Source organism: Ylistrum balloti, unplaced genomic scaffold (assembly GCF_031769215.1).
Source record: "Ylistrum balloti isolate Yb309-2 unplaced genomic scaffold, AGI_CSIRO_Ybal_v1 Utg370416, whole genome shotgun sequence".
Taxonomy (NCBI): Eukaryota; Metazoa; Mollusca; class Bivalvia; order Pectinida; family Pectinidae; genus Ylistrum; species Ylistrum balloti.
Window position 1 is genome coordinate 919,115 of NW_026782282.1, and position 12,488 is coordinate 931,602.

A 12,488-nucleotide genomic window follows, 5' to 3' on the forward strand; every position below is an offset into this window, starting at 1 on the left:
TCTTTACTGACCAACACCTATCCTACACCTGTCTTTACTGACCAACACCTATCCTACACCTGTCTTTACTGACCAACACCTATCCTACACCTGTCTTTACTGACCAACACCTTTCCTACACATATCTTTAATGACTAACACCTGTCCTATATCTATCTTTACAGATCAACACAATTGTTTTTGAAGACAAACATCTATCTGTACTGATCAATGCCTGACATGTTTTAATTCTGTACAAGATATTTATAAATCAGGACCAAATAATTGTAATTGTCTGTACTGACAGGTAGATGGAATGAAGACAATGATACCATCACTTTCACTTTTACATTGTTTATTCGTCAGGTTTCATAGTGTGTACACAATAAACAAACTTGGGATGGAATATACAGATAACACCAGCAACAACACAATGGAGTACATTAACAGTAACAGAGGAAGACCTAGGCTACAGAAGGAATGGTTTTAATTATTCACTATACGCTTTTGTGAATGCATTAATATCATGCCGTATATAATGTTGTGGATTATTTCCTAAATTTGTGTCACATCTAGGCCCCTATCCGAACTGTATGTTTATTTTTCTAAACAACTTTCTCAAAACACCTGAAATTGTGAAATCTTGTATCGTTATTTTTATGTGAGGACAGTAAATTCCAGCCAACTTTCTCCATTATGAATTTCCTAATTTTCCAGTTTTGCCATACAAATCCCAATGCCCTCTAGCTAGGTTACATCTTCCCAAAATGGCCAGGAAAAGAACTGATAAATGAATAAGGTTTTTCATTATTAGTAAATACACCTCTCTAATCAATAAATTAGGTCACTTTTTGTATAAACTTGGTTTCAATAAATTAGGTCACTTTTTGTATTGATTTGATTTCAATGAATTAGGTCACTTTTTGTATTAATTTGGTTTCAATAAATTAGGTCATTTTTTGTATTAATTTGGTTTCAATAAATTAGGTCACTTTTTGTATTAATTTTGTTTCAATAAATTAGGTCACTTTTTGTATAAACTTGGTTTCAATAAATTAGGTCACTTTTTGTATTAATTTGGTTTAAATAAATTATCACTTTTTGTATCCAGGGATTTCAATAAATTAGTCTCATTTTTGTACTAAATATAACATCCTTTCTAAATTCATCCACTTTTTGAATATAACAACCTTGTTTCATTCATTAGGTCACTTTTTGTACCCTTAATTTCATTCATCATGGGACTGAATATTACATCCTTTTTCATTAATTTGATTTGAAATAAATTAGGTCACTTTTTGTATAAACTTGGACTGAATAAACATCCTTTTTGTTTATCTCATCCAGGGACTGAATATAACATCCTTATCTTATTCATCCAGGGACTGAATATAACATCCTTATCTCATTCATCCAGTTTTGGACTGAATATAACATCCTGCATCTCATTCATCCATTGACTGAATATAACATCCTTATCTCATTCATCCAGGGACTGAATATAACATCCTTATCTCATTCATCCAGGGACTGAATATAACATCCTTATCTCATTCATCCAGGGACTGAATATAACATCCTTATCTCATTCATCCAGGGACTGAATATAACATCCTTATGTCATTCATCCTGGGACTGAATATAACATCCTTATCTTATTCATCCTGGGACTAATTATGTTGACAGGTTTTATTACATAATGTGTCCTATGAAGGTTTTTATCAAGAATGTTATTTCATTATAAGTCGTTTTATTTTACAGATGTGTCATTAGAAGGTTATCAAACACATTCTGGAAGAAATTGCATTGGTTGGATACCAAGACATGTAAATCCCTGCTACAGCGTAAAGTACTTGCTTATCAAAGGAGTCTCTTATCTATAGTTTGGGACATTTTGTTCAGGTTGGTGATGTCAATAGAATAGAAGTTTTTATAACACAACAGTAGAAGATTAGAGAGTGACGTTTCGATGACTACACCGTCACCTTAATCAGACAACTGACCTGTGTTGAGCGTATTAGCACTGAAGTACACAGTGTACGAGATGATGTCTTCGGATGTACTATAATTTTAAGCAAAAGAAGGTAAAAAATAGTGTGAAGATGGTAAACAGATTATAGAAAAGTACACAAGATGGTTAAAATGAAACTGTAGTACATATAATCTATTTACCATCTCTTAACACTATTTCAGACCTTAGTGTACATAAGTTTATAGCTAAAAGTGTTGGTCAATACCCTACTATCTTGTACACTACAAAAGTCAGTGTTTGTATGCTTCACACTGGTCATTTGTCTGATGAAGGTGACCGTGTAGTCATTGAAACGTTACACTTAAATTTTCTACTGGTTGTTTTATAAGAACTTCTGTTTTAAAGAGTCTCTAATTTCACTTCACTCAACATCACCATGTTAGTCTTATGTTGAGTTTACCTGTCTGTACAGGTAAAATTAGGTGACAGGACAGAGATTGGTCAGATCAGGGTCTCTTAACTGCGGTGGAGTGGATGAAAAATAATCTAGGTGACTGAGTACATTTTCATCTGATCTATATGGTATCAAAATCTCAAAATATTTATCCTGTGACTTCAACCAAAGATAGAAACATGCAGCACCATATGACCAGTGATAAGCCTGGACAGGGCAAATAGGCCCTGGACCTCTTAAAACTAAAAATGATTCTTTTAACTTTTTTTCCATTTTCTTTTAATTTTACATAGGAATATCCATCTTACATTTCACACATACTAAAAAATTCTGGAAATTTCCCAACTGTACAGCTGGCTTCTAAATTTTACTGATAGATCAATCCAAAACTAAATACAACACAAAAAGTCATTTCTAACACTGTAATTAAATAAGATTTTGTCGAGTTCAATTTTTGTGGTTTTCCATAAAAACAACTACCCTGAAATATGGTTTTGTGGATGAATAGTTTTAAGAAAATCCTCTAGCACAAAGATAATTTGTATATCAAAATATTTATCATTTCATGGATTTAGAGTACTAATTAAAATTGAGGAAATAAAACTACCACGAAAAATAGATGATTTTACAGTATGCTGATATCCTCTTTACTACAGAGCTGATGTACTAAACAAAACACATTCAATAACCAAAACCACTTGTAACTAATTATGATTTGTACCATAATGTATATTTAAAATGCTGAAGCTGTTCAATCATTTTTTCACACTTATACACTGTTTGAACTTTGTTACCTGAAAGGAAGGACTGGAAACGCCTCCAGATGTTCCTCGGGTGATGGCTGAATCATATTTGTCGCTTTCTTCAAAAACCAAACAAGTATCGTTTACGTACAAATTGAAAACACAAATTCAGTCTTCACTTTATGGAAATATGAGTAAATATTAAAAAAAAAAAAAGAAAAAAAACAAGCATTATTTTTGTAATTTTGCAGTTCATCAAATGTAATCTCAAAAATTCAATCCTTGAAATATAGAGGCACACATATAATAGATATCCTTATACATTCAGGTTACTAAATTTCAATTCGTTTAAATACAATTTGATTGTTTTTAAAGAAAATCACGAAAGTTTTGACCCACTATAGATTACCAGCTATAAGGTAATAAAATTATGACTAAAGTCTATTGTCATATAGGTACCGTTACCAGCTGATTGACTCTCCAGTAAACCGTGAGTATTTCGACAATTACAACTGACCGAACAGATTAAATGACATGCGATACGAATTATTTGTTAAAAGATGCAGAATACTGTATCAATTAATATCATCAATATGAATCATATTCATGGCTGACCGATGAATCAGCAATTACGTATTTGAAACCAGAAAATTTACTGCATTTTAATTCATGAAAATTAAAGTCTCTCCGCTGTGACTTTTTTTACCTGTGAAAATAACCAACTAAATGGTATTTCACAAGATTAATATAAAATGATGATTATTTACTAATTACCTGCAGGACTATTAACTGTGGTAACAGGAGAAAGACCATTGATGGTGCCAAATGTTGTCTCAACATAATTCTGAAAAAAAAAAGTCAAAATCAGTGTGTGAGAGAAACAAAAATAACCTCATTTAAAATCACTATATATATATATATATGTATCAATTATTTCAATTGCTTGTTTAAGGAGCGATGGCCTATACATTGGTTCAGATTTCTGTTGCCACACATGCTGATAGAAACAGATCTAACACACTACACATCAATCATCTGGCATGCAAAATGTCAAAATTCTAAAGAGTGAAAAGGTGAATTTACCTCTTTATATACATGTGAAACTTGATATAAATATATAATATGTGTGTTAACCTGGGACTTGAATATGAATTCCAAATGGCCAGCATCATGAAGATTTGATAGGCTAAAAGTTCGAGAACAAGTCACCTTATAGTCTCAGCTAGTGGGATTTTCCCTTTAGCCCAGTGGTAGAGCACAGGGCCCTGTTACAATATTTACAGATAAGGAGAGATTGTAATTAAGGTATACTATCTTCCAGTTCCATTATTATTGTGTGGTAGTGTGTCAGACCAATGGATCATTAGATGGACATGGTGTTTTCCTTTACTCCATCCTATTACAGACTTGGTACTGTTTACCACTCCAAGGAAAGAAGATATGGGAGATTTAACAGCTTCCTTGAACACAGTAAATAGTCTTTAAAGTCTGAAGACTTTCTAAAGGAGAGATTGTAAAATACGTAAGTTGAGAGTATAAGTCACCTTTCCCCCCTATTTGGCCAGCTTGCTCAGATTTGGAAAGAGGCTGTATCTGTCAAATGAAAAGCATGTCCAGGTTCAATGGCGCTTGCCAAAATACTTTCAAATTCATTCTCATTTGTTCATTCTATTCTAAATCTGCTGATTGTGTTGCCGGCAGATTCTGAAAGGAAACTTTTTCTCTGCGATTGAGACATACTAACACTGAACAAGAGCACAAGAACTCATGTAGTTCTATTTGAGAAAAAATGATAACAACTCACCTTCACAAAAATGTGCAATTTCCATTAGGATGTATGTAAATAATATTGATGCCACACATCAATTAGATACATTCCAAATTTTCATTATGGGGTCAAGTGTTAAATGAACAGATAAAGACACTAAGAACACAGTTGCACATGACTTGACAAAAGTCTGCTAAATCAAGCATGGCAAACACTAACCTCAAACAACAGCCTTGCTGGTTGAACTCACACGTGTCTACACTATTTGATAAATATAGCAAGGTTATTTTGTGACCTAACTAGCGGTAGTTCTAAAAACTGAAAGATTATCCCATTTTTGACCAATATGATTGAGAGATACGGAAAATGAAGTAGAAGGGAAAATTTTTATGAAACTCGCGTCTGTATCAGGAAAGTTGACAAGTATGTCACAAAATAATTTACTTTACGATATCGGTGCTTACATTCGTATCTCACTAAGTGTTTTGTTTTCAAAATATACTTTCAGAATAAAAGCAAATAACAAGCCTGATGATCCTTCGTAGTAAAGGAAGTTTGGAGTAGGCCTACACAAATGTTCACTCCCCACCTCTGACCACAACACATCACACATTTTGACGGACAAGTGTACTAACATCCCTTCTACACGTTTGGTGTGTAGGAATCAGACGAAACCAAGGTTACATTTCTGATTAATACCAGATTCATTATCACTGCATCCCCGTTATTAAGTCGCTCTTTCATTGTTGTTGAATCAAGTTTTCCACGTTGTGGAAGAGTTACATGATAAATATAAATTGCTTTCAATAATTACATTGTCTGGACGTCTCCCTGGTATAGCATCTCCATCGAACAATTCAAAACTGGCCATTCTAGCTCTGACGAGTCATATGTATCACATTTTGCAACAAATAATGAATTATTTGCTTTTCAACTCGTAATTCTCTAAACCGGAACTAACAAATGTCCCAAGAACGATAACTCTATGAAATTGGTTCAGCAAGCAATTGCGTCATGTCCAAAGAAACAAAAACAAACAAAAAATAGACATTTTAGTGAAAAAGTCACCACAAGAGCACTGAGTAACACGAAAATGCTTTACATTAAAAATGGATTATATATGTGAAGGTTAGAATCTAGAAAGTAATATCGACAGTATGGTCCAATATTGGTAATGGATCCTAACAAGCAAATGTTCGTTGGATGCGTATTACTGGAATAGATATATGATCAATGTTTAAAATCAAAAGAATTCATATTTATACATCCAATGTACAAGTGAATACTTACTGGATGCATTATGGAACAACAAACCACGAATTTATCTATAGTTTTTATCAACAATAACATTGGGAGAGGGCATAGTAAGGTTTTAGGTATAGTTTTTGTAAACAGATATGTTAGGAGAGGGCCTAGTAACTTGTTATCTGTGAACAGTAAAGTTAGTAGGGTTACCTATAGTTTTTGTAAACAGTAAAGTTGGAAGAGGGCCTAGTAAGTTTTTTATGTATAGTTTCTGTAAACAGTAAAGTTGGGAGAGGGCCTAGTTAATTGTTATTTATAGTTTTTTTAAACAGTAATGTTGGGAGAGGGCCTAGTAACTTGTTATAGTTTTTATCAACAATAATATTGGGAGAGGGCCTAGTAATTTGTTATCTATAGTTTTTGTAAACAGTAATGTTGGGAGAGGGCCTTTAGTAACTTGTTATAGTTTTTATCAACAATAATATTGGGAGAGGGCCTAGTAATTTGTTATCTATAGTTTTTGTAAACAGTAATGTTGGGAGAGTCCCAGTAATTTGTTATCTATAGTTTTTTTTGTCAACAATAATATTCGGAGAGGGCCTAGTAAATTATCATCTATAGTTTTTGTAAATAGTAAAGTTGGGAGAGGGTCTAGTTAATTGTTATTTATAGTTTTTGTAAGTAGATATGTTCGGAGAGGGCCTAGAAAGTTGTAAGAACTTGTGCCAAATCTACTTGTTAATAAAATATATTTGCATGTATTTGAAGTATTACACCTCATCATTCAGGACTCGCTCACTCTTACACAGAAACATTGTATAAAGGTTTAGACTGAAATGAATTCACGCAATAGTATCAAGACACACATTGACTCGTACAAGTAGTTATTCACTATCCTACAATGTATTAACTTGTGAGATTGAGTATTGAGAAATTATCATTTGTCTTCTTCTAGACATCAATGCATCATCAGCAGCATTATCATCATCGTCATCAGTAGTAGCTGCAGCATCAGCAGCATTATCATCATCATCAACATCATCCTCCTCATCACCATTATCATCATAATCATCATCAACAGCAGCAGCATTATCATCATCATCATCATCATCATCATCATCATCATCATATTCATCATCATATTCATCATCATCATCATCAGCAGCAGCAGCAGCAGCAGCAGCAGCATTATCATCATCATTAACATCATCCTCATCATCATCATCAGCAGCAGCATTTATCATCATCATCATCAGCAGCAGCAGCAGCATTATCATCATCATTAACATCATCCTCATCATCATAATCATCATCAGCAGCAGCATTATCATCATCATTATTATCATCATAGCATCATTATTATCATCATCAGCAGCATTATCATTATTATCATCATCAGCAGCATTATCATCAGCATTATCATCATCATAGCAGCATTATTATCATCATCATCATCAGCAGCAGCAGCATTATCATCATCATCAGCAGCATTATCATCAGGCGGTGGTAAGATGGCGCACACGTTTTTTTGGGTTTTTTTTTCTGCGTTCTCCCCGCTATCTAGGTAATGTGATATGCTGACGAGAAAGTAGAAAAAGAAACACTTTGTCCAATTTCAAGGTCAATTCAATTCTTTAGTAAGTTATAGCAGAAGGAAAACAGGATAGCTGACGTCGAAATTTGATACCACACAGATATTCACCTTCATGTTTTGTTTGTTTGCTTGTGTATTTATAGAGAACTCTTCCATATGCACAAACACTACGGAATTTAAAAAAGGAGAATGAAATTCGAATATTCGTTTTCGCGATTGCTAGATATAAACATTTAGGCGAACTTTAAATTTTATCTTTTTTTTCTGGCAAAAATGATTTTCTTTTTTAATAGAATTTTGTCAGCTAAAATATCAAGGTAATATAATGGATTTCACTATGTATTTAAGTTCGTTGTATTATTAGCGTTCATAGTTTTACACCTGTACAATTAATCATGACTCTAATTACCCTACCGGCGGTGTAATAATGTTGTGAACTTAAGACGTAAGTGTGGCTTCAGTTTTGCCAGGAAATGTTTCAGTAGTACAGAGGACAAAAAGGTCCCGTACATGTATTTGTTCACATTTCCGCTGCCGATTCAAGATTGATCACAAACTTTTTTATAGAGTAATTGAAATGACAAAGTCAAACATCAATAAACAATGTAGCATTTTTTATTTTATTTTATGACAATATTTACAAATTACAAATAATTAGTCACAGAATTTGACCTTGACATATATTTCATGTAGAGACGCTGATTCAGGTTTTTATGACGTTTATGAATGGATACAAAAATACAAACTAATTTGGAATAATATTCCAGGACAAGTAAATCCGTTTCATGTGCAATATATCTCATGAGAGCACACTGTTATAGTTCTTATTTGAAAAGTCAGTTAAAACGAAATTAAAAAAAAAAAAAAAAAAACGCAATTTCAATATTTTTCTTTCTGTCATTAACAATTGTATACAAAGTGGTATTCCATCTTTAGAATATGACAGACAATGATCATATCAAACTGTAAAGTTTATACTAATTCAATGAAGTCCATCGATTTAAACTGACTCATCACCCAAGTTCTACTCCCTCGGTCACTATAATACTCGAGGAGTTTGAGTCCCCACTTTCCAGTATCTAACTCTAAGTGGGACCACAACACATCATCACTCTGTATACCTACTTCTCCTTGTTGTCCTTTGTTTGTGTGGAGTGTTTTTATGTACTTCCCATCTCCAGTTATTAGTTCTATTGTTTTCCGTTTCCAGTCAGAAATAACAATATTACCCTTACTGTCGTATACCACTCTGATCGGACCAAACTTGTCAGGTGTGACCGCCTCCCGTGCCTGTATCCCCTCCCCACGGTAGTGGATCAGAGGCTGGAGTGTTGGGTTATACACAATGACGTGACGCCTGAAGTTGTTTGGATCACTGTATTCTCCATCGATTAGTTTCTTACTTACTATAGCTATGTTACCTGTAACAGGACACTGTGTGATGGATAGTACCCCACCCAACTCTGACCTCTCTACAATGACTGTATGTAACACCTGACCACCTGTTGTGTATATCACTACCTTGTACCCCTGTCTTCCCCCTGTACCCACCACAACCCGTCCCTCACTGGTCACAGACAGTTTGTGTGGGTAATACTGTGTAGTAAATCTTCTGACAGGTGTAGATGATGTTGATACTTCATTGACAGTCCTCTCCTCGAAACAACAGAACCACAGACAACCTGTGATGGGGTCCAGACTGATGTCTGTGATGTTATTGTTGTGTTGTATCTCCTGTAGGACTTCCCCTTTGTTGTTAATGAGGTTTAGTGTACTGGTGTTATAATCACACAACCAGGCACGTCCAACAGGTGTGGGGCAGATTAATGGGTTACCAGCCCTGTATGAGAACACGGAAACAACAGTTGGTCTGTCACAAAGTTTGTACTGGACTGTTCCAGTGGACAATTGATCCATCTCGGAAGACTGTTTATTACGTACTAATGGACCTTGGTTGGAGGGACCACCAGCTGCTGATGCTGCCTGATGGTCAGTACGAGCCTGAATCACCCCCATGGCCTCCTTCAGGTGATTTCGTCTGTCCTTACATGGAGTAAACTCTGTACGTATGTTTGGTCTCTGGGGGATTTCCAAGTCTGTATTCTGGATTTCTGTTGCCGAGTCGTACACTAGTACACCATTGCCTCTTTGGAGGGTCTCTTTACACTCCAGTGAGAGTGTAACCAAATTGTCCAGTCTCCTCTCAAGGTTTGTGATGTGTGTCTGAAGTAGTTCTGTGTCCACCAACTCCATCTCGTCACAAAAAGCCAAGTGATTTTCAGTTATCTCGTCTATCACCTTTCGGGCGATATCTCGATATTCCTTTATCGTGTCACGAATGTTTTTGTATTTGGGTTTATACGTTGAATGATGTTCTTTTGCTGTCTTAATTTCTTCTTTGAGTTTCGGAATGTCCAAATTCTCTGTCGAATTGATAAAGTCCCTAATTCTGTTTTTGTTTTGTTGGGTAGTTTTTGAAATTTCGATGAAACTGTCAAAGTGTGCCTTGTGTGTCGTGATGGAACAGCTGGGACAAATCAGGATGTTACAGTCCTGACACAGAAATACAACTTGGTTGTCCCTATGACTAGGACATTTATCATGGCCTTTGGCTCTGACAACAATTTGCCCTTTCATACTCGAGAGTTCAGATGCTGTTGCCATGGTTCTTCAAAGGTGTAACAGTGATGCAGGTTACAGGGAGATAACTCCCAGAGGATCTTGGATATTTCTGTGTGACAAGAAAATAACAACAATAAATAAATAATAATACAAGAACATACTTAACTTGTCGAAATAAGACATTAGCGCAATACTTAATTCGTGCATCCCTAACAATACAGCGTAAAAAACTGCAATAAACTCTCATATTTTGGCGCCATGTTTCCATGGCGAAAAAGTGTCAACATATTGCTTAACACGAATAATTACAGGAATTGGAAAGCTATATTGCTATTGTTGTGTTCATGCATCATACCCATTTCATATTCAGAATCTAACCCTAATATAGACTTAGAGTTAATACAATATTTAAAGAATTCATTCCTTGTTTGAATTTTTTTTTAAAAAAAGATATCTTTAAATGTTGTTTTACGTTGCTTTGAAAAAAACCCACGCTAATATGTATTCTAGAGAGCAGGACACAGTTAGACAGCTTTAGGCCTCTATAACACTAAATGCTAAAAAAAAGTATAAGCATGGTGAAATTTACAATGTAGAGCTTCAACTTTTCCGATTTTTTTGTTTGTTTGGATTTTTAACGGTTACGGAAATTAATATGTGGGTTGTTATTTCAATATTAAGTATAAACCAAAACACTAGTATTAAAATGTACTTGTACACTTGTTTTACAAGATATATGGAAATTAGAGAATGTATCTTTTCATGAGGAAAGTGCACCTTCTCGTCTAGATTTTGACTTTTTTTTCTCGGTCATTTTGGATTTTTCCTCAGTCGCCTCCAAGGCTTCAAAATTGAGGCCCTTAGCATCACTGACGAGTCCTAGAGGAAGGAAACAGTGAGCTGTAGGATGCAGTTGGATCGGTGGCTTGACTTTATCTGTCTGAAGTTGTTTATATGTGCCTGTGTGTCTTTTGTAACATTTTAACTTTACAGGAAGTGGTATTTTCTCGGTGTCAATATGCGTTCATGTCGCACTGCTATTTGGAGTTGCAATTTGCCGAAACGTGAGAGCTTTGTTATCTTGACAAAGTCGTACATTTATAGACAAGTGTTCAGAAGTTTCAGACAATCATTCAGGATATGAATTCTGAATGCACAGGTGTAATGTTGGGTTGAAATCAGGTACATAAAATGATTTTTTTCTTTAATTTTATAACTTTCATAAGTTAAAAATCACGGGATTTGCTATTTATACTTATTATCTATTTCAATTGATATGTAGTTTATAATTATATATGTAAATGTAGGAATATATTTTTCATGACATGTCTTGTTTACTTATCAATATCTCATGTCCTTTGTTAGGATAATTGCAAATTTACCAGGATTTTAAGTAAAACATTTATATCTTTTGGACTCTCCAAAAAAGTTTTCATCCCGAGGTTGAGGAGGTATGTTTGGTTTCATATTTTAAACATTTTAGATTTATAATTTGAGATCTAAAATTGCCAAATGTCTCCGGGCAACCGACATTTTATTTACTTCCTCCTTTAAAGAAATAATGAATTACAATTCCCGAAACAGTACCGAAAGTGAAAGTAGTAGCAGTATTTCTGCGAGTTTAACGCATATCTTCTTAAAATATATACAAGTTTATATATTTGTAAAGGTTATTTGTATATCTTGATTAACTTACTCCTGAGAATTCTATCGTTAAGAAAATAACTTACACCAAGAACATACCCACTACAGGTCGAAGTCCCTATATTTTCAACATACATGTAAATATCTAGTATTTGTTTCGTAAGTGTACACAGCAAATATCATTTTCCTGACTGAAGGAAATTTAAGAATAGTAATACATCTTTTTGCTTACCCTTGGGTCTCAACCTTTGACAATATTTAAAATAAGACGCAGATAACTTACCTTTGGGTCTCAAACCTTGACAACATTGACAACAAGACGCGTCTAAGCCCCGCCTCCAAAATACCAACCGAAGTCACGTGTGTTTGAGCACTGATATCGATCTAAGTCTGTGGTTTTAACTGTAAAATAACCAATGGTCTTATATCTTGATCTTTATCTCAATTTGAAAGAAAGGCATTATTTC

General features: G+C 34.4%; 2 protein-coding genes across 3 annotated transcripts in view; both read right to left on the reverse strand.

Moving 5' to 3' along the window:
• The window catches only part of LOC132554517 (E3 ubiquitin-protein ligase TRAF7-like), a 69,595-nt gene extending 63,740 nt beyond the window's left edge, over positions 1-5,855 (reverse strand). For both annotated transcript variants that reach the window (XM_060218835.1, XM_060218834.1), the window contains exons 1-3: positions 5,731-5,855; positions 3,923-3,992; positions 3,200-3,267 (exon numbers count right to left, since the gene is read on the reverse strand). In XM_060218835.1, the coding sequence (XP_060074818.1) occupies positions 3,200-3,267; positions 3,923-3,992; positions 5,731-5,787 (195 nt within the window). In that variant the 5' untranslated portion in view covers positions 5,788-5,855. The remainder of the gene's footprint in view (positions 1-3,199; positions 3,268-3,922; positions 3,993-5,730) is intronic.
• A 2,802-nt stretch (positions 5,856-8,657) lies between these two features.
• Positions 8,658-10,419, reverse strand: LOC132554573 (uncharacterized). Its single transcript, XM_060218897.1, has one exon. The coding sequence runs from the start codon at positions 10,417-10,419 to the stop codon at positions 8,728-8,730; it is 1,692 nt and encodes a 563-aa protein (XP_060074880.1). The 3' UTR covers positions 8,658-8,727.
• Between the last annotated feature and the right edge of the window lie 2,069 nt (positions 10,420-12,488).

Bases quoted from the DNA above. Each gene is read 5' to 3' on its own strand.
- LOC132554573 (XM_060218897.1), bottom strand. From the start codon at position 10,419: ATGGCAACAGCATCTGAACTCTCGAGTATGAAAGGGCAAATTGTTGTC.